At 37.6% G+C, this 27,818-nt stretch overlaps 1 protein-coding gene across 1 annotated transcript in view; it reads left to right on the top strand.

The window, feature by feature from the left end:
- Positions 1–27,818, top strand: part of PLXDC2 (plexin domain containing 2) — a 468,788-nt gene that overhangs the window by 229,864 nt on the left and 211,106 nt on the right. Inside the window, exon 4 of the mRNA XM_028114162.2 lies at positions 3,358–3,427. Within this exon, the coding sequence (XP_027969963.1) occupies positions 3,358–3,427 (70 nt within the window). The remainder of the gene's footprint in view (positions 1–3,357; positions 3,428–27,818) is intronic.

The raw sequence follows: 27,818 nt of genomic DNA, 5'->3' as shown, positions 1-27,818 counted from the left end.
CCTGGCATATATGAAGTGTTAAATAAGTGATTGTCAACTGGATGAATGAGCAAATAAAACTTTTCTTCAGTTCCCCTCGTGCCTGTTTTATATATCATACTGAGACAAAATGATGATCCAATTATCCAGGGGTAATTATATTGAATATATAATCATTTAGCTTCAAAGCACGTCATGATATTCTAGTGCATTTTATGTTTGTTTTTGTTTTCATATTGTTTGATTGTGTGTGTGTGTGTGTGTGTGTTTTAAGGAGGGATAATAATAATTTTCAAAAATTTGCCTTTCAAAAACGAAGGCTTTTTTCTCATCACTTTGTTTTAATCTCGGTAAGTAGGACCATTGTCTTTGTTGTCCATCAAACCCAGGTTCCAATTCTAGTTTTCCTCTTGGGCTATTTTTAACTACTCTGATGCCGAGTTAGTTTCACTTTGATACAGTTATTATTTGAATCTCAAGCAGTTGCTTTGTGTGTGTATATATAGAGAGAATGTTAGGTAAGATACAGGAAGAAGACATAACTCGAGCTAAGAGGTCAAAGTAGGACTTTCTGGATGCGGTCCTAGCCTGTGCCTATTGATGCTTCTTCATATTCCTTCTGCCTCCCTGAGTTCACCTGAAACCATGGGAGGCAGTTCTAACATATCAGCAACTTCCCAGCTTAAGTACTGTGTCTCTTCTTTCTGCCTGAGGGTGCAAGCATGGGTAGTCTGGTGGAGGGGCGAGTTAGCCTCCATTCGGTCAGAGATGGGAGTTCATGGATAAACGTCCCAGCCTCCTGACCTCCAAACAAAAGATTCTGAGGCATGTCTTCCCTACTGATTCTCTGAGGTTCTCCAATGGGAGAACTAACTATAGCAGTAACATACCTAATAATGTATCTATCACTGGTTTCTCTTTCCTTGTCTCACGTTTCCCCACTTTCTTTAGCAAATGCATCTTGATCACCTTCCAAACAAACCATCCACCCCTAAATCTTTATATCAGAATTAATATTTGGAGCACCAACCAAACTGAGCCAAGGCTTAAAGAATGTGGAAGCCATGGGCAACCAAGGTTGAGAGACTATGGCAGTCAGAAGAGACCATGTAGTAGTACCAGACCCAAAACTTAAAGGCGACAGTTACAAGGAACTAAAGGATGCTCTAGAAGACTGGCTAGAGCAGAAAATGGGAAGGGAAGTTTGTGAGGTAGCAGGGGCCAGTTAGTGTTGGGCCTTAGAACTCATGGTCACTATTTTGATATGATGGCAGAGATGGTGGGATCTAGATTGAATGATCTTAAGTGGGAGAGTGATATGCCAGAGAGTATGGAGAACGAATTCTAGGGAAAATGGAGCCAAGACACTATGAGGAAGTTATTAGGCACCTACATTTGGAAACTATTACCCACAGAAAAAAATGGGTGGATTTCACAAGTATTGGGAAGGTAGCTCTTTCTAAATTTCCCTTGCTATTCCTTAGCAGTGTCCGTGAAGCAGTCATGGTGGTAACGAAGGTAACCTGGTCATTTACACAGGGAAACAGTTCAATCATTGATATTACTCTTCATGGTAATATAGTAGCAAATTTTCTTTGAGAGCTTATTTACTTCTCAAAAAAAAAAAAAGTCTTTAACTTATGCCTCTCAGTCTTCTTCTAAAAATATTGAATTATTTGTGGTGGCTGAGAAACTAATGTCATATTCTTCTGGTTCATCTGTGGTAGTAATTCGTAGAGTTTGTTAGTGATATATGTTTAAACCCAACTCCTGCTCTGGAAGTGAGGATGCCAAAGTGATAAATTTTACCAATTTGCCCATGAGTATGGAAATAGATTAGAATGATGAAGAACAATACACGACAGCAAGTTCCTTTATAAAATTATTTTTGGTGCCTTTTGTGAGATACATGATTTTGCCATTAAACCTTTTATTTGAGGGTTATTAGTGACCACTCATTTCAGTTAGTGCAGTGAAAATGGGTTTTATTGTTCCCATTGGTCAGCAAAAAAATAAAAATGGTGATAATCCCTTTCTGAAGATGCAGCTTTCATTGAAAAGGAAGGAACGAAAAACTAATTGAAAGTTACTGTAAATTTTGAATCATTAATTTCATGCCAAAATAAGTCATTAGAAATCTCTGATGGATATAAAAGAGCAATTATTTGCAAAATTGGAATGAGCAAAATTCAATCTAGGTATACTTCTCCGTATTTTTTGATTTGTATATTGGGAAAGCTATAATATAGAGATTGTTGAATTTTAACAAAAAAGCCTTTTGCTATAGGTAGTTTGTATGTGCTGTGGGGCTCTAAACCAGGTAATTACATTCCCTCAGGATTCTTTTATTTCAGTTGGTCATCTCTGTTATAACTCACTGCTTTTCTTCCTTCTTGTCTAATAATAATATATCTGGTTCATATCACTTCACCATGAAAAGTCTAGGGTTTTTGTTTTGCTTTGTTGTGCTTTGTTTTTATTTTCCTGTGTATATTCTGTATATATATTTATTGTATAAATTGTATATATTTTAATGTATAAATATATATGATATATAAAAACATAAATAATATATATCTTGTAAATAATAGAAATATATATACTAATAAATTAAAATACATATAAATAAAATAAAAGAGCTTCAGTCCCCTTTTTAGAAAAAAAGAAGGGTGAAATTTATGAGCTTTCTTCTTAAGTCTCTCCAGTTTTCTTCTATGCAAAGGAAAAGTAGTTCTCCGGTAACCAGCATTTTTTTATTCTTCTACTCTGCTTTTGAACGTGGACGTAATAAACTGAATCTGGAGAGCTCATTACACCAAAAATAAAAATATCTGCAGGTCTTGATCACAGTGCAAGGTATTTTGTTCCATGAAACTGCCTTTCATTATGGGATATACAGAAGACAAATTGAATGTATAAAATTGTATAAAAACATTTTTTTGATGTTGTATCCAATGAAACCTGACAGATCACATGCTCTATTTTGGAGAAAACTAATCAAACTAAAAAGAACCATGAAATAAACTGGTTACCATGATAACTGAACTGATTCTCAGTGGACAACTAGAAGGCAATAGTGATGTTAAGACAGAGTAGCTTGAATCACAGTGGAAACTTCCAGATTCCTTTGTAAGCGAAGAACAGACCAACAGACCATAACAGTGCAACTTTTTTTCTTCTCACATACTTCGAACACTTAATTACCAGAAAAAAAAGAAATCCTTTATTACCAGCTAGGACTCAGGATCGAATAGCCAACTGCAATCATAGTGGTACAAAGTAGAAGCATCATTTTTTTTTTTAAGTGGAAGACTTATCATTGTACATTTACTATTATGCACATTATTGATTTTCTTTTCTGGTTGTTGTTCCTTGCAGAGAGTGAATCTGTCCTTCGATTTTCCATTTTATGGCCATTTCCTACGTGAAATCACTGTGGCAACTGGGGGTAAGTGGTTTTCTACACATTCACCCTAAATAATCTACAGTTTCACTATAGTCCTTATTTTTAATTTACTTTACATTTCAAGAGGGACACTTATTGGGAAAACCATTGTCTTCTATCACAAAGTCATGGGTGTAAATAAAACCTAAGAAAGAGTAGAGCTATTGGAAAAACCTTTCAGAAGAAAAAAAAATGTAGTTATAATAATTTTCAGCTTAGATTCATCCATTTTCCTTCTACTTTTTTCCCCCTTCTTTTTCCTGCTATGTTTCAATTCATTTTTGGTAATATGGTAAGACTGCATACATGGGAAGAGACCTAGAAAAAAACAAAAAAGGTGATTAAGGAAGTTGTTACAGTATTTTTCTTTTCTCTTAATATATAGAATTGATTGATGTAAATATATATAGACATACCCCACCTCATGTATATTAGCTTTAATTATTTGGATTCTCCCCCAACACCTTTAATGCCACTTATGTTGACTGAGCACTCATTTGAATTTTAAAAATAAGCACTGAGATTCAGTTTGTAATCTTTTAGTTTTATTTTTCTGCACAACCTTTGGAGGTTACTTTAGAGATTAGCAAAACCCTAGAAAGGCAATTATTGTTCCTTATAGTATATCCCAGAAGTCAGAAAAAAATGTAATCCTTAAGTGCTACTAGCAGAGATAAGCAAAAGGCCAGAGAATATCCCTGTATTCCGACAGAAAAACATAAAAATTGGAAGCCTAAGTAAAGAAGTAAGTTAAAAGAAATCCAGAATTGGGAGGAAATCTGCAGAGTGCCCATGCCTAATGCATGAAAGACTGGAGTCCCTTTCCTTCACTGGTTTCATTACTGCTCTTCCAAATGGTAGGAGAATCATGTTGATCACTACTGCCATATTTTAATATAAGACTTAGAATTATGTAGGATTCAGGATAAGCTTTGTAACCGGAAATATCAACAAGCAAATAAAAATTTTTAAGTATCTACTGTGAGCAATGGTCAATAAAGGTACCTCTGCCTTGGCATTACATTAAGATCTTTTTTTTTAAAGATTTTATTTATTTATTTGACAGAAAGATAGAAAGCACAGGTAGGCAGAGAGGCGGGCAGAGGGAGAGGGAGAAGCAGGCTCTCCACCGAGCAAGAAGCCCGATGCGGGGCTTGATCCCAGGACACTGGGGATCACGACCTGAGCCGAAGGCAGACGCTTAACCAACTGAGCCACCCAGGTGCCCTGTTTAAGTTCTTTCTTAAAGGACATCTCAATCTCAAAGGTTGTATAGGGAAGGAAGAGTAGGTCCCATGGAAGAATATCTTGAGTAAATATACAGAAGAAGAAATGAGTACGGTGTATTTAGGATACCAAATAATTGAGTGTGAGTGAAGCTGAGGGTGGGTTTACCAAAAAAAAAAAAAAAACCAAAAAACACAAAAAAAAACAAAAAAAATGGCTCATTAAGTTGAGAAAAGTAGATTGGGACAATTTTACATACTGCCTCAAGAGTCAGTTGGAGTCATTAGTCCTTACTTAGGTAAGTGATGAGCTTAAGAAGCTGAATCCAGACATTTGTGTAATGCCTTCAAGTATAAAAAGACTGGGGTTAGTACACATAATTGGAAGAATATTGCAATAGTTTGTGTGACACATATTGAGGGCCTTGGCGATTCTGTGGCTTCAAACGGAGAAATAATGCTGTCAGCCAAAATTACAAACTCAAGCAGAAGAGCTGGTTTTAGAGAATGTCAATGGCTTCAGTTCTGAAACTATTAAATTTTGTGTAAAGAAAGGACTAAACATGGGGCATCTGGGTGGCTCAGTTGGTTAAGCATCCAACTCTTGATTTCAGCCCAGGTCCTGATCTCAGGCTTGTGAGATTGAGGCCCGGGTCAGGCTCTGTGCTCTGCATGGAGTCTGCTTGTCCCTCTCCCTCCCCCTCTACCCTCCCCCCTGCAAATAAATAAATAAATAAAATCTTTTAAAAAAGGACTAAATATAAGCAGAATTCACACGAGGACTATGTCTTTTTGAGCTCACTGTGTATTTCTGTGCTAGTATATTGCATGGCATTTAAGAGCCCTTTAATGTGTTGAAGGAATGAGAGAAAAAGAAAAAGTTAAGGTTGAAAGATCACCCCTGACACCATGAATTACATCATGCATCCTAGCATCTTTAAAGTATGATATAAGCATGGTTATTTTATAATATGGCATATTTTCTGACATTTGGGTTACTAGTGTTCCACTGAATTTTAAAAAGTGAATTCTTAATCACATTTTTCAAAATCTATACACACAGTGATAAAAATATGGGCACCTTTGATTTTCAGCTTCTCAAATTGTTTTATCCTTAAAAGTCATGTCAGTGATTCAGCCAATATAAACTAAGCTTTCCCTTAGCTGAGTTGGTAGAAAAAAAAAAAAAACACACACACAAAACAAATAGCTATATCATCTTTACTGCTTCAAAGTACCACTTTCTTTTGAAAAGATCCTCAAAATAAGTGAAAAATCTGGTGTCTTGAATGATCTCTATCTTCTTTGAAGAAAACACTAATGTAAAGAAGCTTTCTTTTTTCTCTACTTAAGATATGCTAGCCTGGAACTTGCATATATAAATCCATACCCTGTTTAAAAAGACACAGTTGAAATAATTTAGATATTTACCTGAGTTCTTTCAAAATGAAACCAGAAATCTCCTGTAAAAGTTTTCAGCTAAATAAATAGCTTCTTTGCACTTCTATTGTTCATTTATTCAGTCAGTATTGATGGAGTCCCTACTGTGTGAAAGGCACAGTATGTGATACTTTGCTGTATGCAAAGTAGGGGTCCTGCTCCAAAGCTTAGAATCTAAGAAGAGGAAGGGGTATATGACTAAATGTAAGAGGAAACTCACTGTAAATGTGGTGGAGCGGAAGTTTGCTCCAAGAGGAGACCATTCCTGTTGGGCCAATCAAGAACAGGTTTGTCACACTGGCCTTAAGGGAGGGTAGAAGTTTAGTAGGCAAAGAGGCAGGTGGAAAAGACATGGAGAGGGGTGGGGTGGTACAGACAAGGGGATGCTGAGCTAAGGGACAGCGCTGAACCTGTAGTGAACATATGTGGAGGGTTGACAAGTGTATCTGTTTATCCTGAATGGAGGGTTGGAGTTGAGTCTAGTGAGGAGAGATGGAAGGAGGGATGGAAGATACCTTGAACATTATAAATTTGCATGATATCCAGCAGGTATCAGGGGTTTTTGAGTAGAGAGCAGATCTGGCCTGTGCTGGCAGTGGAAATCAGGGTAAGGTGTGTTGGGGGGGTGCGGGTAGAGGCCAAGAACGCACCTTAGCAGCAAGGCTTTGGGTATCTCCTCAAGGGCTGCAATTACTTGACCAGGGCGGGTAGAGTGAAGAAGGAGAGAAGGGCCAGTGCAAGACACATCATTGAGTTCTTTCATCATTGTGGCTGCGGAGGTTTCTAGGCACGTGGTGAGTAAAACTAAGAACAGCTTAAAAGGGGACTTGTGAACAGACTTTTGATGGATCTCTTCTGTGATTGACTAGGTGTGAGAGGCAGATGGACCTATCTGACAAATGCTCGTCACATTAGGAATCTTGAAAAAGTTATTAACCGTGAATGGCTTGGGAGAAAAGTAGAAATGGCGAGTGAGGTTAAGTCAAGTTGACTGCAGGCCGTTCTAAACAGACAGGGGACTGGGATTTTTAAAGAGGGACACATGGGTGTCTGTGAAGCAGAAATGAATATTCTATTGACTGTCAGTTCTCTTCGACTGTGTCTACAGATTCCTCCTGAACTTGTTTTTACATTGGATTGGGGAAAAAGAAAATGAAATGTGAAAGTGGGTATTTTCAACCACAATCTCCTTCGTTCCTACCACACCGTTTTCCCATTTCCCATGCCTCCTTAAAATCCAGCCCCCATCCCTCCTCTCTTTCTCTGTTCACAGAGACACAAATTTCTTTAAGACTGAAATGACCTTAAAGATGTTCTGTGTTACTGCTAAGATCAGCACCATTTCAAAACAGAAAATAGTTTAAAACTACAGACATCTACATAATTTATTGTGACCCATCTTTGTGTTTAAATATATATATTTCATTATGAATAGACTTAAGTTTAGAGTTAAAAATGTAAATAAAAACTAAGTATTTGGCCATTTATTTATAAATTATAAACATGGATCTTTGTTTGTTAAGCATTTTAATTTTCAAAAGCTTCAATCATCCATACAAGTAACGCCCAAAATGAATTGGAAATACCATCTTATTTTCTGGTTCACTGGTAACAGAATTTGAAAGCATTCATTTATCTTTTTATTTAAAAGATACTTCAGAATACAAATACTCCAGGCATTAAAAAAACTAGTATTCTGTGCCTCTCTTGAAAACATTTCCATAAATGGCACCACTAAGCTGTGCTGTTTGCAACAACACAGCTTAGTGGATATCACACTGCTTTCATTTTCTTGCTATAGAATACTCTAATTGGTTCTTTTTCATTATTAGGCTGCTTAGGTGATCTTTTAAATGTTTCAAAAAGTAGATTTAAGCGTGAGGATTTGATTTTTAATTCTTGTGACCATCACTTGTAATGATACCTTTTTCATGAGCCCATCCTGGGTTACGTACACTAACTACGATGAGAGAAGAGATGGGGATGGGTAAGTGATGCTTTCAAAATCATGGGGAAGATAAAGGGTGACAATATCCAGATAAATCTGACCCCAGAATTTAAGTATGTAGGCAGATGCTGGTTCGCAATTAAAATTGTGTGTGGAATTACAGGCAGTTGTATGCAAGATTAAGAATCAAAGATGACATAAATTAAAAAGGTAATGATGAATAGGTATTACTCACCTTGATTGTAGGAGGGATTTGCCCTCCCTTCCCTTCTACATGAACTTCTAATTGGAGGTTTAGAATTTTTTCTCAGGGTACAAAAGCAGTTTATTGACCCTTCTCTGTTTTCTTTTTCCAGTTTTTTTGTTTTTTTGATGTAACTGACATACAGCACTGTTTTCATGTAAGGTGTTGAATATTATATCTATTTTATTTCATTTGCCGCATGTTAACTAAAGAAATATAAAATGTTCAATATGTCATCAGTGTTTAAGATATGAAAAATCAGAGCATGGCATTAAAAAAGTCAAAAAGACAAAAGTAAAATATTTACCTTCCTTCTTTCCCCGCCTCCCACTCTATGCATTCCCCTCCCAAGAAAAAACAACCATTACTCTTTGAGCAATTGTGCTATGTTAAATTAAAATTTAGAGTAATTTCCTAAATTTGATCTATAATCATCTATAATCATCAATCATTAGATTGATCTATAATCAATCCTTTCACTTTAAGTCCCCAATAAGAGAGGTTAAAAAAAAAAAAAAAGAAAAGTAGTGAGTATTATTTTGATTGGGTTTTCTGGATATGTATTAGCAAATCTTCCAACTTCTTTCTTTGTTCTCACTTTCAAATAGTCATATTTTAATTGTAGTCCCAAGTAATATTTCATGCTTTTTAGAGGGACTTGATTAATAACAGTTATAACAGGCTTTTTAAGAGTGGAAGAGAGTTAGTTATTACTCATGATGATTGATTTATAAATACCAAGTCCGTTGTCTTTCAAGTGTATAACCTCATAGAACAGGACAGAATGCATCCATTAACTTTCTGAATCTAGTGAAAAAGTGAGGGGAGTTATTTTGTCTTTTATTATTATTGTTCCTACTCCCATTGTTGTTGTTATTAAGAGAAAGCAGAAGCTATGGGTCTCTGGAGATTTGATGCATGAAGGGAAGGTACTGAAGGGATAGATGCAGGACAAAATAAAGGCATCCCATTCGGTTCACTAATTTAAAGTAACAAACAAGGTCTCAAGGATGCCTGGACAGAATGATAAGTTTTGTGATGTCTGCTTTGCTGTATCTAAATGATTCTCTGAAGTACCTCTGAAAACCTGAGAGAGTTCATTTTAGCAGTCCTCCTAGATGATTGACTATTCCCCAAACTGTCTAGTGTCCAGAAGGAAATTTGGTGGATTCACCAACATTGCTACATTTCTTTTCGCCGTGGCTTTATGAACTGCATGTTCTCAAGACCCTTTGTTTCTTCTGTGTATCAACACATCATATTCCGTTAGCACTGAGTCCTTGGGGCCAGGGGTAAGTGTGGATGGAGATTAGAGCAATAGGAGAGGGGCCACCCAGGAAATAGACTCAAGTCAATAGGAATGAGCAAGAAAAATACGAGAGGCAGAAACATGGGCAGAACAAAAGAAGAAAATTCTAGAAGAACAAAAATGAGAGGACCATTAATGCATGGTAGTTAAGTCATGACTGGGGATAGGAATGGGGAATGCTGATCAGCCAGGATGAGAGTCTGGGTGAAAATCACATTCTCCAGATTTAGCACCTTCCTTTGCCATGACAGCCGTAGAGGAGTCTACCCATCACTAGTGCTTAGACATTCACCCAGAAGCATTTGCCTCTGGAAAGCACCATTTGTCCTCCCAGGAATCCAGGCTTTATTTGAGACATTGGCAACAAATATTTTGCTTGCACCCTGTCCCAGTCACTTCATCAATAATTCAGAAAAATAACAATATTGCACAGATGCTCAAATATATCACCCGATTGAAAACAAAGGGAGTCTAGGTCAATAAAGAAGCAGTTCACACAGCTGCTCTAACATTGTCTGATCCTGGAAAAGAAGGGGAAAAAATACTAAGCCCTTCAGGTCTGACTTTGGACCCTAGCCAGTTCAGGAATAAATTCAGAAAAGCCCCCTTAACTCCTACGGAAGCCAGCAATTGAAATTCAGTTTTTTGGAGAAGCAGTCTGGCATCTAGGTTAAGATAAATAGAATCAGATCAGAATATATAGGTCCTTAAGTCAAACTAGTCATAGCTGTTGTAATCTTTAGCAAATTACTTTTTCTCTCTCTCTCTTGTCTTGATTTTCCAATCTACAAAATAGCGTAATAAAAGTACCTCGCTCAGAAAGATTTTTGTTCAAAAGTAAGTTAACTAATCATCTGTTATTGATACCTATTTCATAGAAAATGCTAATTAATAGCATATATTATTATTACTGTACTTTTATATATGTTAATTTTCCTCTTTTATCCTTTTCAAAATACTTCTTCCATAAAGCTGTGCTTGCTTATTAGTTTGTCTTGTTTTCTTTGATGACATTATCCATATCTCAGAGAATGTTTAGGGACTTAACTTGTCACTATCTCTAACCAATCCTTTTAAAGACTGGCTCATCCATTCCTGGGTGGGAGGTATAAAGGTCTAGATGACTTGGGATGTCCTCTTTATCAGCATAGGCATATCTGTCATCTCGAACTGCAGTGCAGAATCTCCTCTAAAAACCTCCCAATGCTGACATTCTGTGACTCTGATTGTCTCACAGAATTTAACAATTTTGTAATTGCATGGCAGAAGAATCTTGAAATGTTTCTCTAATTGTGGTATGATAGGGCTATAACTGGATAACAGTCATTATTATAATCAGCGGGCCACACATATCATGCTTCGTATTCTAACCCTTTGTGTGACAAGAACTTGAAGGACAAGTCATCAAAGCATAAAGTTAGTTATGGCTTAACTGATGGACATCCCCCCCCCCCTCAGCAGCATCCAGATTGCCTTTTATAGATTTTAGATTCACTTAATTGCTAATAACCAACTTGAAAATGTATTGAAGAGACACAACCACAAATACAAAATTAAATATTTATCTAGTTAAATTTATGATGCTTTGCCTTTGAATTAGGAGACAGATTTCTTTATGGGTACCCGTTATTTCAATGCTCACCATTATTTTCAGGATCTTTTCTTATTCTTTAGTACTTCACAGAAAACCAGTAGGTGTACTGTGAAAACAGCTCAAAATGCTGTTCTCATTTCAACTGATACAGCTCTGGGGCTGAAACATAGTATTAAAAAAATAAAAATTCTAAATGTTTTGTTGGCTATTTCTAATGTGGTTATGGTCGGTTAAGATTACATTGTTGGTCTGACTAGCTGGGGGGCTACAGGGATATTTTCATTTAATCTGCTTGGATTATTGTTCAAATGAGAGGTTTCTGCTGAAGGCAAAGATTAAAAAAACACTTTTTAATTGGTTTATTGTCAATTTCCGCAGCTACTTTAAAAAGCAAACATGATTTTAGTTAATAACGTACAGAGAAAACCCATAGCACTTTTAGATTACTGTAGAAAAACAGGAAATTAGGAGAATTCAGAAAACTAGATTTTGCAAAAAAAAAAAAAGGATTACATAAGTGTTAAAGAGTAAAAACTCTTTAACATTTTTTAATTGTGGTTAAAATATAAACAGGGTAAGAGTTACCATTTATGGGTTTACTATTTCTGAAGTTTTAGTCATTGAGCTCAGCTCTGACTTTTATTTTCCTCCTGTTTTTTTTTTTCTTTGAAGTAGTAATTCTCTAAGTAAGTTATCAGTTTCCTCCAAAATGCACTCAAAACACAGCTACTCCCCCAAACTTTACACCAGTGCACTCTTGTAAGTAGTGTTTACTATTCTCTTTTTACCTTTCCAGTTCTCAATAATTAGAGATTATTTTGAGGAAGTTTTAAAACCTATTTTTTTAGCATTAAGTAAAATTGAATAAAACTGATTATACAATTTGGAAATTATTGAGTATTCCTAACTTGTATACAATTTAAAAAATAAGACTTATGAGGGGCGCTTAGGTGACTCAGTCGTTAAGTTGTCTGCCTTCAGCTCAGGCCATGGTCCCAGGGTCCTGGGATCGAGCCCCGTATCGGGCTCCCTGCTCGGCGGGAAGCCTGCTTCTCCCTCTCCCACTCCCCCTGCTTGTGTTCCCTCTCTCACTGTCTCTCTCTCTCTCTGTCAAATAAATAAATTTTTAAAAAATCTTTAAAAAAAATAAGACTTATGAGATGTTATGTAACTAAAAATTAAAGTTATAAGGTTGTGTGTTAACATGGAAAGAATGCTTATGATGATTATCAAGATATAAAATTGTAATTACATAAAATAGGATTTATTTTAAAATACCATGCAAATGAAATGGAGGGAAAAGCAATGCCGGTTGTTTTGTAATGGTGGTTATCTTTCTACTTCTGATTTTCCAAATGTTAATGTAGATTCATTAATATGAATTTCATTAATATGAAAATAATGTCATATTTCAATCCTTATGTCTATTATTATAAAAAGTAAATAGGAATCTGACTTCTTTTCAATGCAGATGGCTACCAGTTTATTTTAACAGCATTTATTTTTTGTATTTGTCCCACTGATATAAAATGCTGTTGCTAAAGTCTTTTATTTTTCATAGGATTTGAAATATATTATGTGGGTTAACCTGATTTCTTCTCTCATAAATATAAAATACACTAGAAGAAAACTAGAGAGAATTACTTTGTAATCCTGAAATTAGGAATATTTTACTAAGAATACAAAACCCTGGGGCTCCTGGGTTGTTATTCCGTTAAGCGTCCGACTCTTGGTTTCGCCTTAGGTCATGATCTCAGGATGGTAGATTAAGCTCCACATTGAGCTCCATACTCAGGGTGGAGTCAGGCTTAGATTCATACCTCCGCCCTCTCCCTCCACTCCTCCCCCTCTGCCCCTTCTCCCTCTTACACAGACTCCATCTTTCTCTCTCTCTCTCTCTCTCTCAAAAATAAAATAAAATAAAATATAATAATAATAATAACACAAGACCCAGAAACCATAAAAGAAAATATTGACAAAACTGTGTATATTAAAATTTGCATATATTAAAAATTCATGGCATTTAAACATCAAAATTTAAGAGAAAGGAAATAAAAACCTAGGAAACTATTTACAACATGCACGACAGTCAGTGGGCTATATTCCTTAATATATAAAGATTTAGTGTAAGAAAAGATAAATATGGCAACTAGGCAATGAGCAAAGGCAGTTTATTAAAAAGGAATTACAGGAACTTCTGATTTCAGCTCCCCATTACAAAGATCCTAGAACTTGTCATTCTCAGTCTAACAACAAGAAAAAGCTACCTAAGCTGAAAATCAGTAACCTTCAATGGACCCATCAGAGAGCTGAGCTTACAGGACAAACCACCGTCCCTAGAATCTGGAGACACAGGTGTATCCAAAGAGATATAATAGGCATCTGAGCAGAAGCCACCGGCAGCAGGAGTTGGTAATAACATTTAAATGGTAATTTCAAGATTTGGAGTGTGCATTAGCCTAAGAGTAAGAAACTCCTGGAGTCTCTGGTCTTAAGGAGGCCCTTAAGCTTTTATGGGCTTGACTTCCAGGAGCCCCAGCAGGGGCCCAGAGTGAAGATCTGAAAAGGGTCCCCTCATAGCTCTGCTGGGAGAAAGGAAGAGTAATCATTGTGGAATACATATAGAACTTTCTCCAAAACAAAGGCCTAATCTTCAGGGAAAGATTTTTTCCTAGGGCCTTAGCCTAGCTAGAAGATGCTTTTGTGTTTCCTCTAGAGCTGCCTGGAACCTTCCTGCCTCACATAGAGGAAGATAACAATAACAATACATGGTCAACAGGACTCAGGGCTTCCAGGAAATAGACTGAGAATGCTACAGCCAGGGCGGGAGGGTGGGGGGGACACTATTCCGCTAGAAAAACACTTTGAAGGTCACAGCCCAAGGACATAGGCCCTTTAAAGACTGAGAAACTTCTAAAATGGAAATTTGAAGGGAAGGAAGAATGGGGAAAAAAAAATCAAACATCCAAGAACTATGGGACAATAATAAAAGATGTAACATATACATAATTGGAATATCACAGGAGAAGAAAGAGTAGGAAAGAAGAAATATTTGAAATAAGAGTGGTGAAGAACTCCCCAAAATCAGTGACAATCATCCAGCCAGGAACTCAGCAAACACCAACCAGGAAAACAAAGTAACACACTTAGGCATATATTTTTTAAACTGGGGGGATAAAAGCAAAGAAAGAATCTTAAAAGAAGCCAGAGAAAACCACACCTGACTTCCAGATACCCAACCAGTACCTCTCAAAACTGACAAGGTCATCAAAAGCAAAGGAAAGTCTGAGAAACTGTCAAAGCCAAAAGGAGCCTAAGGAGACATGACAACAAAATATAATGTGGTAACCTGGGTGGGAACCTGGAACAGAAAAAGGACATTACATAAAACTAAGGAAATATGAGTATGTTTACTTTAATACTTTTGGTGGTAATTATGGATCACTGTTCCATTAATTTTGACAAACATTCCATACTAATAGGTGTTAATGGTATGGGAAACAGGGTGTCCAGGATATTGAAAGACTCTGTACTACCTTTGCAACTTTTCTCTAAGTTGAAACCTATTTTAAAATAAAAAAAGTTATTTTTAAAAAGGGAAATACAAGTGGCTGCTCAACATGGAACAATATGTCATCTCACTGCTAATAAGAGAAATGCAAATTAAAGCTATAATGGTATATTATTTCCACTCATGTGGTTTAGAAAGATTTTTTAAAGAGCAAGTTAGAGAAATCAAAACGTTTTTGGTTTTTTTTTTTTTTAGGATATGGAGAAAAAGGTACTCTCAAGAATTGCTGGTGTTATTTTCTATTAAAATATAAAATGTAGGGGCGCCTGGGTATCTCAGTTGTTAAGCGTCTGCCTTCGGCTCAGGTCATGATCCCAGGGTCCTGGGATCAAGCCCCGCATCGGGCTCCCTGCTCGGTGGGAAGCCTGCTTCTCCCCCTCCCACTCCCCCGCTTGTGTTCCCTCTCTCGCTGTCTCTTTCTCTGTCAAAGAAATAAATAAAATCTTTATATATATATATATATATATAATGTATAACTGACACTGTCATTTCTAGTTCTAAAAATGGGTCATGTAGGTGCAATCCCATGTGGGTAAACTAATGTATAAGGATATCGATTGCTAAAGATTGGAAACAACCTGAATATCTATCAGTAAGAATGTTCAGGTTAGGACAGGTGAACTTAAGGATTGTGTACCCATGGAATGGAGGACCATGGAGTCTTTGAACAGAATGAGACCATTCTCCATGACTTAGTGAAAAAAGCAAGGTGCAGAAAAGTGCCACACAACAAATGTATGTGTATGCATGTATATATTTACTGGTATGTATTTATACATACATAAGCTACCACTGAGATGATTTGGAAGAACATATATATGCTTTCAAGTGCATAGAAAAATCTGGAAGGACATACAAGAAACTATTAATAGTACTTATCCTTAAAGAGGAGGATTGGTGGATTGCTGGAGACCAGGAATATGAAGGGGATATAATTTTCACAATCATTTTGCATTTCAGATCTTTACAATGTGCATGTATTACCCTTTCAGACACCATTAATATTTAAAATTCTTACTGGCAAGAATTGATAAGGAGTAAATTCGCGCAGTACATGTATTTCTTTTCATGCAATATGATCTTATATATTTATCAAACAAGATGAAAATCTTAAGAGTAAAAGGTATAAAGGTTTTTTCATTATTTTTGTTTCAAAATTTCTTATCTTTCCGAGTTTCAGGTAGGGGCGATTGTTCATAAAATTGCTGTTTTAAGAATATCTGTTTAGGGCGCCTGGGTGGCTCAGTTGGTTAAGCGACTGCCTTCGGCTCAGGTCATGATCCCGGGGTCCTGGGATCGAGCCCCGCATCGGGCTCCCTGCTCGGCGGGGAGCCTGCTTCTCCCTCTCCCACTCCCCCCACTTGTGTTCCCTCTCTCTCTGTCTCTGTATCTCTCTCTCTCTGTCAATTAAATAAATAAAATCTTTGAAAAAAAAAAGAATATCTGTTTAAATTGTTTGTTGAAGGATTTATCAATGCCGTCCTAAAACATAGAAACCACAGATCTCTTAATATCTCTGACATTCCTGAGAATAAACCTGAGTTAATATCAAATTATGGAATATGGCAGTGAAAGGAGAGCAGAAAAGGATTTTAGTGACTTTTGGCTTAAATGCTGCAGTGATATTAAGACTAGTAGATATCCCAATCTAATTAATCAACACATTTTTAGGTTATTAGCAACTGTTTAGCTAACACTACAATAATTAGAAACTGAAAACAAATTCCCGGGTATTTTCTGAGGAGAAATAAGAAGATGTAAGTAGTTTGTATCTGTTACCAGAAGTCTTGCAGATTTGGCAATAGGAAGCACTGGGGTTCTGGGAACAGACCCACAAGCAAGGGCAAGAGAATTAGAAATGAGTAAGGCCAGAATTGGTGGAGTTCCTCTTTCTGTGGTCCCGGGACACTTTTATTTCAGGATGTTGTTATGGACTGAACAGCTGTGTCCCCCAGAATTCATATGTTGAAGCTCTAACCCCCAGTGTGGTTCTATGTGGAGCTGGGTCTCTAAGGGAGTATATAAGGTTAAATGAGGTCATCGGGGAGGGCCCTGGTCCAATGGGATTAGTGGCCTTGTACAAAGAGCCACCAGAGAGCTCATTCTCTCCCTGGGCACATTCAGAGGAAAGACCACATGAGGACTTCGTGAGAAGGTGGCTGTCTACAAGCCAGGAAAAAAGCCCTCAATAGAAACCAAACCCAGCTGGAACCTTGATCTCGGACTTTCCAGCCTTTCCAGAACTATGAGAAAATTAATTTCTGTTGTATAAGTCACCCAGTCTATATTTTTTTATGGCACCCTGAGCCAACTAATATAGATGTCCAAAGGTCTTCGTGACTTTGGGCTTCAAACTCAGCAGGAGTCAACTCCAGAAATACAGACTTTCTGGAACAATGTGATACTTAAGTTCTCGGCACTGTCCTAATTCCGAGTAACCTGTCTTTTAGCCAAACTCTAAGAATCAGGAGCCAGCCTCCTCCGAGAAGCAGAAGCTTGGCTGGGTTTCGGGACTGGCTACATCAGGGTGGTAGAATGAGAAGGGAGAGTGATATGTGCATGCAGCCAAAGCAGAGAGTCATTCTGATTCACCGAGACACCGTGGAAGGTGGGTAGATGGCTGCTTCTCAGCGAAGGCATAGGGTCAGGGACCACTGCAGGCCAGAAGAGATGAACTTTTTTGCAGACCACACGATCACTCAAAAAGGACAGACATAGAGGACAACAGACAGCTGTTGGCTGCCTTCTGTAGATAAACTATTGCACAGAAGGAAACACTGGCCCGATGGGACTGGCAAATACCTTGATCTAGTATGTGGTCGAGAATGTGTACAAGGAAGGATTTCAGGACCAGCTACTGGAGGTGCTGAGGAAAGCAGTGGTAGAAGTGAGGAATTTCGTTAGTTCTGTGTCTGCAAAAGTATCTCTATTGAGAAATCTGTGGCTTTTCAAGTATTGTCCAAGTGGCTTCCGTATTTCAGTGTACTCCTTGGCCAAAAAATAACTTGTCTGTTCTATGTCCACACAGAATATTTAAATTATTTGCCTTTTTCTGTACACATATAGATGGCACACTTTCTGGTCCAAGATGAAAGCATGCCTTGCTTTCTCCTCAAGTGATGATGGGGTATTTGTATAACGGTTGGACTTCAGCGTTTCTCCTGCAGCTTCACACCCTTAGTACCAGGCTCGCACCTTTTGCGGGAGAGAGGGATGCTGCTATTCAATTCTGTTTTTAAAAATCATATTTTCATAAACTGAATGGCAGCTGTGTTTTTCAACATTTCATGCTTGGCAGGTGGCTGCCGCTGAACTGATAAAACGTTAGAATGAGTAACAGACTGCCTCAGAATTACCTAGGGTTTCTTATAAATGTGGGTATCTGGGCCCTGCACCAGACCCGCTCACATGGGCCACTGTAGAATTTCTGTGTAGGAGGGGCGAAGCGTCAGCCACCTGGTGAGATGAGGGATGGAACTGGTAAAGGGTCTTTAAGCTGAGATTGCAGAGCGTGCACACCGTTTTTGCATAGATTCTGTTTCATTTTAATAAAAAAGCAAAATTGTCTAACATTTCACTTTTCAAAATACATGTAAGGTTTGTATTTTAAGTAATTATTTTACTGGGGAGATAAGGCAAAGCTGATGTGGATGGTGGAAACTAAAAGCCCCATCCCCAGCCACCTCTAGGCACCCACATTCCCTACTAGATTAGCTTTGTAGCAGCAGGACCCAGAAATCTGAGTTTCATCAACTCCCCCTGTGATTCTCATGTTTATTATGCTTGCTAAAGGGACAAAACACATTTTAAGAAACACAGTGCCTTTATGTAACTCACATTTGGTCAGGAGACTCTGTAGTAAAAAAGAATTTGTAAAAATCTTTCTATTTTCACCGTAGAGAAAGCAATTAGAGGTTTTAGGCATAAATTCAACTATAGCTGCCTATAAACCATAAGAGGAAAAAAAAGTCACTACTCATCCCTGGATAGCAGATCTAATTACTTTCTTGTAATAGTTTGACAGGTCAAGATTTAGACTACCGAGCACAGGATTGCCCTTCCGAGGCTCAATGTCACCTCTGCTTTGTGTCTGTCCTTCAGAGTTTCTCACTGGAGATATGTACTTGTTCTCCCTTTTTTGTGGTCTGGCAGTATGCAAGGATAGCTAGTGCCTGATGTCTTTCCTTAACTTTTCCCCAAATCTGTGCTCTAAACTCTAATATGATTTATACCCACCTACACATTCTTATTTTTTTAAGTTATTTTCTTTAGGAAATAAGGGATTTCTGCATAGTCTCATCAACATTTCCCCAATGCAAAGCAAAGCATAGGTCCACAGTCTCCTCTCAGTATGGCACAGATGCAAAATTTTGGATGATCCTCCAAATTAGCATGATAGTCAGATGCTGCGTGGATAAGATCTCAGAAAGGGGATAGCAGAGAAGACTATCTTGCCCCTTTCAGGGATCGACTCAGTGAGACTGTATCTGTTACAACTACCTCATTCAAATAACTCAATCTGAAAGTGAACATCTGTAGTAGCTCCTTGAAAAATCGAGCTTGCGGCACACCAGGGCTGTAGACAGAGAAGTGATGTAAATGCCAGTCTGAATAATGGTTGTGCAGCTTCCACTCAGCTTATATTAAAAGCAATGGCTTTTCTAAGGTTAAAGTGTTCTCTGTGAGAGCGCTTTGTACCCTAAGTGGAAGGCAAAAGGACATAATAAAAAAAAAATTCTTCTAAATTTTAAAGGATAGGGTGCCTGGGTGGCTCAGTTGGTTAAGCGACTGCCTTCGGCTCAGGTCATGATCCTGGAGTCCCGGGATCGAGTCCCACATCGGGCTCCCTGCTTGGCGGGGAGTCTGCTTCTCCCTCTGACCCTCTTCCCTCTTGTGCTCTCTATCTCTCATTCTCTCTCTCTAATAAATAAATAAAATCTTTAAAAAAAAATTTAAAAAAAATAAAAATAATAAAAAAATAAATAAATTTTAAAGGATAAAGAAGAAATTCATAATGAATTCATAAATTCATATTTTGTGAGTCCCAGTTTTGGAAAGGCAGAAATAAGAACAAAAAAAATGTCAAAAATATTATTATGGGGGTTGTGATTTTCTGACATACCAATCTATTTCGGGTTGTTAGTTTATATGTGCATGGCCCATGATTTCCAATGGGACTCAAATGAGCTTCTTTTCGACCTACCCTCTTCAGGCCAGGATGGACCCCAGCATTCTATCTGGGAACCACCTATTAGATCTGTAGCTTCCACCTCCAACCTCCATGCTTGGGCCTGAAGAAGATGTCTTCATGTGTGCTGTTCAGCTTGAAGATATTGAGAATCTACCTATAACTCAGAGAATATTTCAGATAATTTATGAACACCAAACACAAAAATGTTTGGTTTGCTAAATCATGTTTAAAAATGTTGCCAAGGTGTCCATTTCCATGTGGTAAAGTACAATCCATCATTTTCATCCCATTTGCCTTAGTCAGAAGCTTCAAGCTGGTAAACATCGTCATTATCCAGTGAGATATTTGTTTGTTGAGCTACATACGTAAAACCTTGAATGACCATACAGTCACAGAGACTTTCTAACCGTAAATGATTTTTCTTCCTCCAATAGATGCAGTTTAAGCATCTAGACCTTAACATTTGGCAATTGGACACACTGTCCCTGATGAAGAGCCACTTGGTAGCAATGAGAAAGTAATTTCTTAACCTAATGAAGTAGATCATTTAAAACTCGGGACAGCATATTTGCAGTTTGCTTCTAAAACAAAAATAAGTACTTTACATCCAGAAGCAGCATTTCTGTTAGTGGATTGTGCCTTCCATAGCCTGTGTTTATTTCATTCAGATCTCTTTGTTAATGATTTCTCTACTACCTGGACATATCCTGAACCAGTGGTTTTTTTTTTTTTTTTAAAGATTTATTTATTTGTTTTAAGGGGCGGGCAGAAGGAGAGGGAGACAGGATCTCAAGCAGACCACCCTGCTGAGTGTGGAGCCCAATGTAGGGCTCAATCTCACGACCCTGAATTCATGACCTAAGCCATAATCAAGAGTTGGATGCTTAACCAACTGAGCCACTCAGAGCCCCCCTGAACCGGTATTTTAATCAAGGATATGTTGGTAACAGCGTTTGGTCACACCACCCTTCTGTGCCTTACCTCGAATGCTAATGAAGTGCATTTTAGACTGTACGGAATGAAAGAAATAGAATATATAAATCCCCATAGTACAGACTCTGTAAATCATTATTCTTTTTTTTATTTAAAAAAAATAATCTAAACAGCAATGGGTCAAAGAGTGAAAATTTGAATAACTTCATAGCACTAAGGATCTAGGAGGTCTGGAAGTGTTTCAAATCTACTTTAACTCTGTTTCTGACAAGTGGTCCCTAAGTGTAGATTAAGGATTTCTCCTGTTGCTGCACTTTCTGAGCCAATGCTTACTTTATATAGCTGCAATGAAGGAGCTAAATGTTTCCAATATGTATTAAATTAATTTTCAGTGAAAAATTCCAAGGCAAATGAGAATTTATAGCCTTGAGTTTAAGAAGAGAGTGAAATTGTGAGTGAATGAGATCTTTTTCTGGGTTGAAAAGAATTATTGAGGTTCAACATTTTGGTGAACCTATTGTTAGTACTAGCTATTTTTTTCCTACTTCTTCTGCCTTCAATTCCCTTGTAAATAGCAGGGAACAATGCTGGACATTACTGATGAAACAGTCTATAACGCATGATCTCTGCCCCAAGAGAGGTGGAGATATACAATATACTGGTATAGGTATATACTATGGGATACTTAAAGTGGACCGTTCATGTTTCCCTCCTGGTAGACCTCAGTATATATTGGTGAATGGTGCAGGCTCCATAGAGTAAGATGGCCTCAGTTCAAGTCCTGCCTCTGCAATTAATATATTGCTTTGTGCCTTCTTTTCTCAGTTTTCTTATGTGTCAACTGGTTATTTCAGTAGCATCTACCATACAAATGGTCATGAAAATTAAATATTAAAATACATATAAAATGCATACAACAGTCCTTAGCAAATACTAAATACTCAATAAAGGTTAGCTACTTTTTATATCTACTAAGGGATATATCTATTCCCCAATTTAGAAATATTACTACCATGTATAATTTCACCCCCAAATTGTATTTGACCTTGTCTGGGGAACATTGCTGCTGGGATGCTGGGGCACAAGCTGGGCTCCCTACTAGCCGTGGGACTCAGTCCAGCATGTTCTGCCCACAGTGCGTGATTCAGTCAGCGCTACAGCAAAACCATAAATAACACCCATCGTGGGCCTTCAAAAACCTCTCACCAATAGCCAAAACAGGAAATGTCAAATTAGTTATATTCCACGATTGGCTGCTAAATTTACACACACACACACACACACACACACACACACACACGTACACATCATACATTGTAGAGATACAATGAATTAAAACAACAAGCAACTTCTGTTATGTGTATCATGAATGGATTTATGGAAGAAGTAGCACTGGATTTGGATCTTGAAGCAAGAGTAGGATATGGGTAAGCTGAGAAACTGGGGGAGTCAATTGCAGAAAGAGGAAGTACAAAGACAAGTCAACTGTTTATGGCTTGTATGGAGGGTGGTGAGTGGTCCAGTGACTTGTACATGAGACCCAAGGAGATACGGTCAAGAAGGTAGATTAGAGACATTACATGTAAAAGTCTTTGGTAAAAATAAGATAAAAACAGAGAGACTTTTAACTCTAGGGAATAAACTGAGGGTTGCTGGAGGGGAGGTGGGTGGGGGAATGAAGTAAGTGGGCGATGGACATTAATGAGGGCACTTGATGTGATGAGCACTGGGTGTTATATGCAACTGTTGAATCACTAAATTCTATCCCTGAAACCAATAATACACTATACGTTAACTATATTGAATTTTTTTTAAAAAAGTTTCTGGTATTAGGAGAAGGTTGAATTTAACTTGGTAACAGTAAGGTGGGGTCACTGAAGGTTTTGGGGGACGAAATGATTATTATTGTTTCTTTGTTTACACCGTGAAAGATGGATGGAAAGCTGGGTCTTGGTCATCATTTCCATTGTCTGGTTAAAATACAATGGACCTAAATTGGGTGAAGACGGAAGACCAGAAATGAGATTGAGTGCGGGGATAGTGCATCGCCAGAACTGTCACACTTGATAGTTAATTCAGAGTGAAAGAAAGCTCAGGAGAGAATAGCAGTTAACTGATAGAAGAATAATAGGGTAAATAGCACTCTGATGAATTCTGTGAGCAAATGTGTTCCAACTTTATGTTCGTTGGCCTCCACCTTTGACTTGGTAAAGATGAAAATGAGCATTGGGTCCCATATCCATTGTTTTGTTTTGTTTTGTTTCCAAGACCCTTTTGCATTTGGGTAAAGAAGAGGGAAGCCTGCAATTCCTTTGACTTGCACATCCTGGTAGACCATGAGATTTGTGTAGTAGCATTGCTTTGGACACAGCAGAGCATTAGGGAAGTTGGCTCACCACAAATGAAGCCAAGCCTTCACCACTGCGTAGACCAGCTGACCTAAGTGCTAGGTGCCCAGTGCCCACAGATGTAAATGGTGGTTCATTTCCCAGGCTTATACCACTTTTTTGGAATGAAGCAGGAAAATTAAAGAGTAAACAGGAAAAATTGTCTATGTGTATTCTGGGTATCAGGTTATTGTTTAACGTTCTGGCATGATTTCTATTGAAATCAAGTCACCGAGCTATTTTCACAAGCAATAAAGCAAAAGGCAAAACTGAGGTCATTGTCCGGTTCACTAACAAAAACGACAGAGGGTTTAGGAAGCCATAAAATCCAAGCAAGAAGTGGCCCCAGTAATGAGCAAAATGAATGAAGTAGATGGAAGGGAAAATATGGAGGAAGATGGATTGTGCAGTTCCTCTATTTCCATGCCTTAGAGACAATCAAGTGCATGTATTTACCCTTTCCATCTGCATACATACTTCTTGCTGGTTCACCCTCCCTTATTTTATAGTATGGAAATGTACCATCTAAACAATAATTAATGCCTTAATAGAGTTATCCATCAGTAAAGTAGACACAAAGTTAGAGAAGGTCCTGAAATTCTGGAGCTGTAGATTATCTTGAATATAATACATGTGAATATTCCATAAACAGTATATGCATGTTACATATTGAAAACCAAGTGACTTTGGTGTAAACTGTCATTACTGTGCTATTTTATTGGAAACCCCGGAAAAAACTCCATCACAGCAGGTAAAGGTTCACCACGTTAATAGTTGAAAAAGCATATGTTTAAATGATATTAGGAATATCATGAGAATGGTATTCCATTTGTACAGTTTCTAATATGAAGAATTTTTTCCTAGGATATTCAATCAAATGTCTAATGAATAAAACTTCAAACATGGTATCCTGAGGCAATAGGTAATAAATCATTTTGCTGCCTGGGTTGTAGTCAGGATGAATGTATCCTTGTGAACGTCATCTTTGCCAGCTCCTCTATGTTTTACAACATCAATGTGCAAATACGTCCAGCCCAGAAGTTTCTGGGGCTTCTGTTGATGCATATGTCCATCAGTGTTCTGAGCATCTCTGTGTTGAGTCCCCACAGAAAACTTAAAGGCAACACTGAATTCAACACCCATACCCCATCCTCACCCCCAAAGCACCCCTCCACCTGTGTCCTTCCTCTGTGAACTGAATACCATCTACCACTTTGTCCAGATTTGAAATCCTGCTGTCATTTTTTACCTCTCTTCTCACTAACTCTTGTCACAGTTTATGATTATCAAGTCTTGGACAATTGTACTTTTTAATCTTTCTCTAATGCAACAAACTTTTCCACATATTTTCTGTCTTCATGTCTTCACCTCTACCCTCCCTCCCACACTGAGTTTCAGCCATTCTTAAATACCTCTGGGTTCCAGTAACCTAGTCCCCTTTTCTCACACCCTGTTACATTCTTCTTCTCTGGTTCCTTACCTGCATTATCCCTGCTGTTCCTTCAGGTCTCAGCTTGATGGACTTCTTCACAGAAGTCATCCCTGACCCCCAAGACAGAGATGTATGTTACTCCACTATACCCTCCATACCTTGTCCTTGCCTCGTGTTGTGGAGCATTGAGTCCTCTGTACTGCAGTCCCCTGCCTTCCTTCTCCTCCACTCACCCCAAGCCTCTGAGGGTATGGTTGTCAGCCCAGCATCTAGCCAGTACCTGTCATAGTAAAGACTTTTAAGAAATATTTGCTGAATAAATGCATGAATTAGTTTTATAGCTCCAACCACAATATTAGAGAAATATTGACTAAGCAAAACTCCCTTTTAGCATCTATTATATTCTAGAGAATTTAACACAGGGATAATTTAATGAATGCTTTTCTGTGAATAGGTGTCTTTTCAGAATGCAATTCTGTAATATATTATACAATGCAGTGTATATAATGAAGGGCAGTGCTTTCAGCTTTAAAATTAAGCCTCAGATTGATCCTATGATAAAAAATCAAAACGTGTTTACTTTATTTTTCTTAAGATTTTGTTTTATTTATTTGCCAGAAAGAGAGAGTGAGAGCGTGCACAAACAGGGGGAGTGGCAGGCAGAGAGAGAAGCAGACTCCCTGCTGAGCAGGGAGCCCGATGCAGTACTCGATCCCAGGACCCTGGAATCATGACCTGAACCGGAGGCAGACACTTAACCAACTGAGCCACCCAGGCGTCCCAAAACATGTTTACTTTAAGCTCTATCCAAAAGTCAATTTTTCAGAATCTGTAACAGCTCAGTTAATGTTTGATTTTTTGTCTGTTGGCTTTTAAAGCAAAGATTCCAATGTACTTAGGTAAATATTTTTGTAAATTCTATAGTATTAACAGTGCTTGATGCATAGTAAGTGCTCATTAAATATCGGTTGAATGGCAATGACTAGGAAAGCATTAGAAACTTAGATGTTAAAAATGCTTATATTCAAATTCTGGATATGGGTTTTGTATACAGTCTCATAGAAGTTGGTATTTGACAAAGAGGTTGGGAAGTGAGTGTCTCAGCTTTCTTAAAGAAACATTTAATATCTATGGTAGGCTGAATTATGACCACCCAATTATCAGTTTCTAATTCCTTAGAACCAGCAAATGCTACCTTATAAGGAAAAAATGTCTTTGCAGGTGTGATTAAGTTAAGGATCTTAATAGGGAGATTATCCTGGATTATCAGAATGGGCCCTATATGTAATCACAAGGGTCTTTTAAGAGGAAGGTAGAGGGAAATTTCGTAGACAGAAGAGGCCAGCAATATGACCACAGAGGCAGAGGTTGGAGTGATGTGGCCACAAGTCAAGGAATGTTGGAGCCACCAGAAGCTAGAGGAGACAAGGAACAGATTCTCCCCTAGAGCCCCCAGAAGGAGCACAGCTCTGCTGGCACCTTAAGTCATCCCAAAAAATGATTTAAGAATTGGGCCTCTCGAGCTGTGTAAGAACAAATTTCTGTTGTTATAAGCCATTGAGTTTGTGGAAATTTTGTTATAGCAGCTTTCGGAAACTAATACAATGTCCATGTGTGATCATTTCTTCTTATAATGTATAAACCTGAATTTATAACTTCATGACTGAAACAAATAAATCTGGGAATAAAACATATTTCATCAGATTTAGCTTCCTTTTATAGAACAACTTCATGCATAAAAAGAAATCATCATATTTATTCTGGTTTCCTTCTCCTTCTTCATTCTTTATATTAGACTAAACTGAGAAGAATGTATGAGAATATCAGTATAGTACAGAATGTGAATCTATACTTTTTCTGTATGTAAAAGAGACTGTATGTCTCTTTTCCAAAAAATTTGTATAAGCAAATTAGATTTTCATAGAGGATTCGTCACTCTTGCTAAACTTCATATGAGCTTTGATTCCCTCAACATAGATACTCATAGTCATGATAGTAGCAATCTTTGGTTATGTCCATATGTCCATATGATCTCCCAAGTGCAGGATTGTTGATTGTTCAATTAGGGAAAAACCAGTTTTATTTTTAAAAAACACATTTATCTCATAATTAGTTTTTATAAAATGAAATATTTAAAACACATGAGAGGACATAGCTTAAAACAGACAAAAACTCTGCTTTTAAATTCAAGTGAAGCCATTCTATGAACACTGACTTATTCTGCTTATTTCCCCACATTAACAGCAAAACAGCAAAAATGGCATGAACAGAAATTTATATTCTGTTATACATGGAGAAGACATGGATATGCATGGATATACCTGGATAAAACCTAGAAACAAAGCAAATAATTTACAGAATATTTTTCTACCTATTAAATCTTCTGTAAATGAAATATTCATCTGTTGCTTAATCAACCATTGGATTTTTAGCTGAAGAAGAGGAACATACTGTCTTGTGCATTCATGAAAACAATTTTGATATGGTTTAAAATACTGAGATCATCCTCAGCATCAGATTGTTCCAATTACTATATACAGAAGTTTTATGAATTATTTCTTTAGCTCTGGCATATCCAAAGATATAGACAGTAAGCAACCCACCCAAGGTTGCACAGAGAGATTCAGCTAAGACTAAAACTTACATGGGTTTACTTTTCTGTCCAGTCTTAGACCAGAGTTTTCTATTGCATTTCTGTCAAGGATTGTGCCTTCAAAGTGATTCATGCAAGAAATCCTGTGTCTAGAAGTGTTAGAGGAATTTGGGGTGCCTTATGACTGAGATTCTTTCACTGCGTTCATCAAAGTACAGTAGCACTGTTTCCATGGGAAGTTGCAGAGGCTCTGATGTGGTTTTATGTGCATATCAACTTAGACTGGCAGAGGGTTTATCTGTAAGAGTTAGTATGATCTTGAGCTTTTGCTTTCCGTTCCTTTTCTGTTTAAAAGGATACTAGGTCTGAAGGGTAGACATTTGATTGAATAGTCTAGGAAAAAAATCCTTCACATTAGAAATTGTACAATTAGGATACCATATTCATAATACTCCTAATATTGTTTAGAGGTATGCTTTTTCAACTAATATTAACATGTGGTGAACTTTGATGGCTAGGATATACT

Source organism: Eumetopias jubatus, unplaced genomic scaffold (genome assembly GCF_037043125.1).
Source record: "Eumetopias jubatus isolate StellerSeaLion01/CBP00866 unplaced genomic scaffold, mEumJub1_p1.0 scaffold_8, whole genome shotgun sequence".
NCBI lineage: Eukaryota > Metazoa > Chordata > Mammalia > Carnivora > Otariidae > Eumetopias > Eumetopias jubatus.
This window is presented reverse-complemented; position numbering and strand designations above follow the sequence as displayed.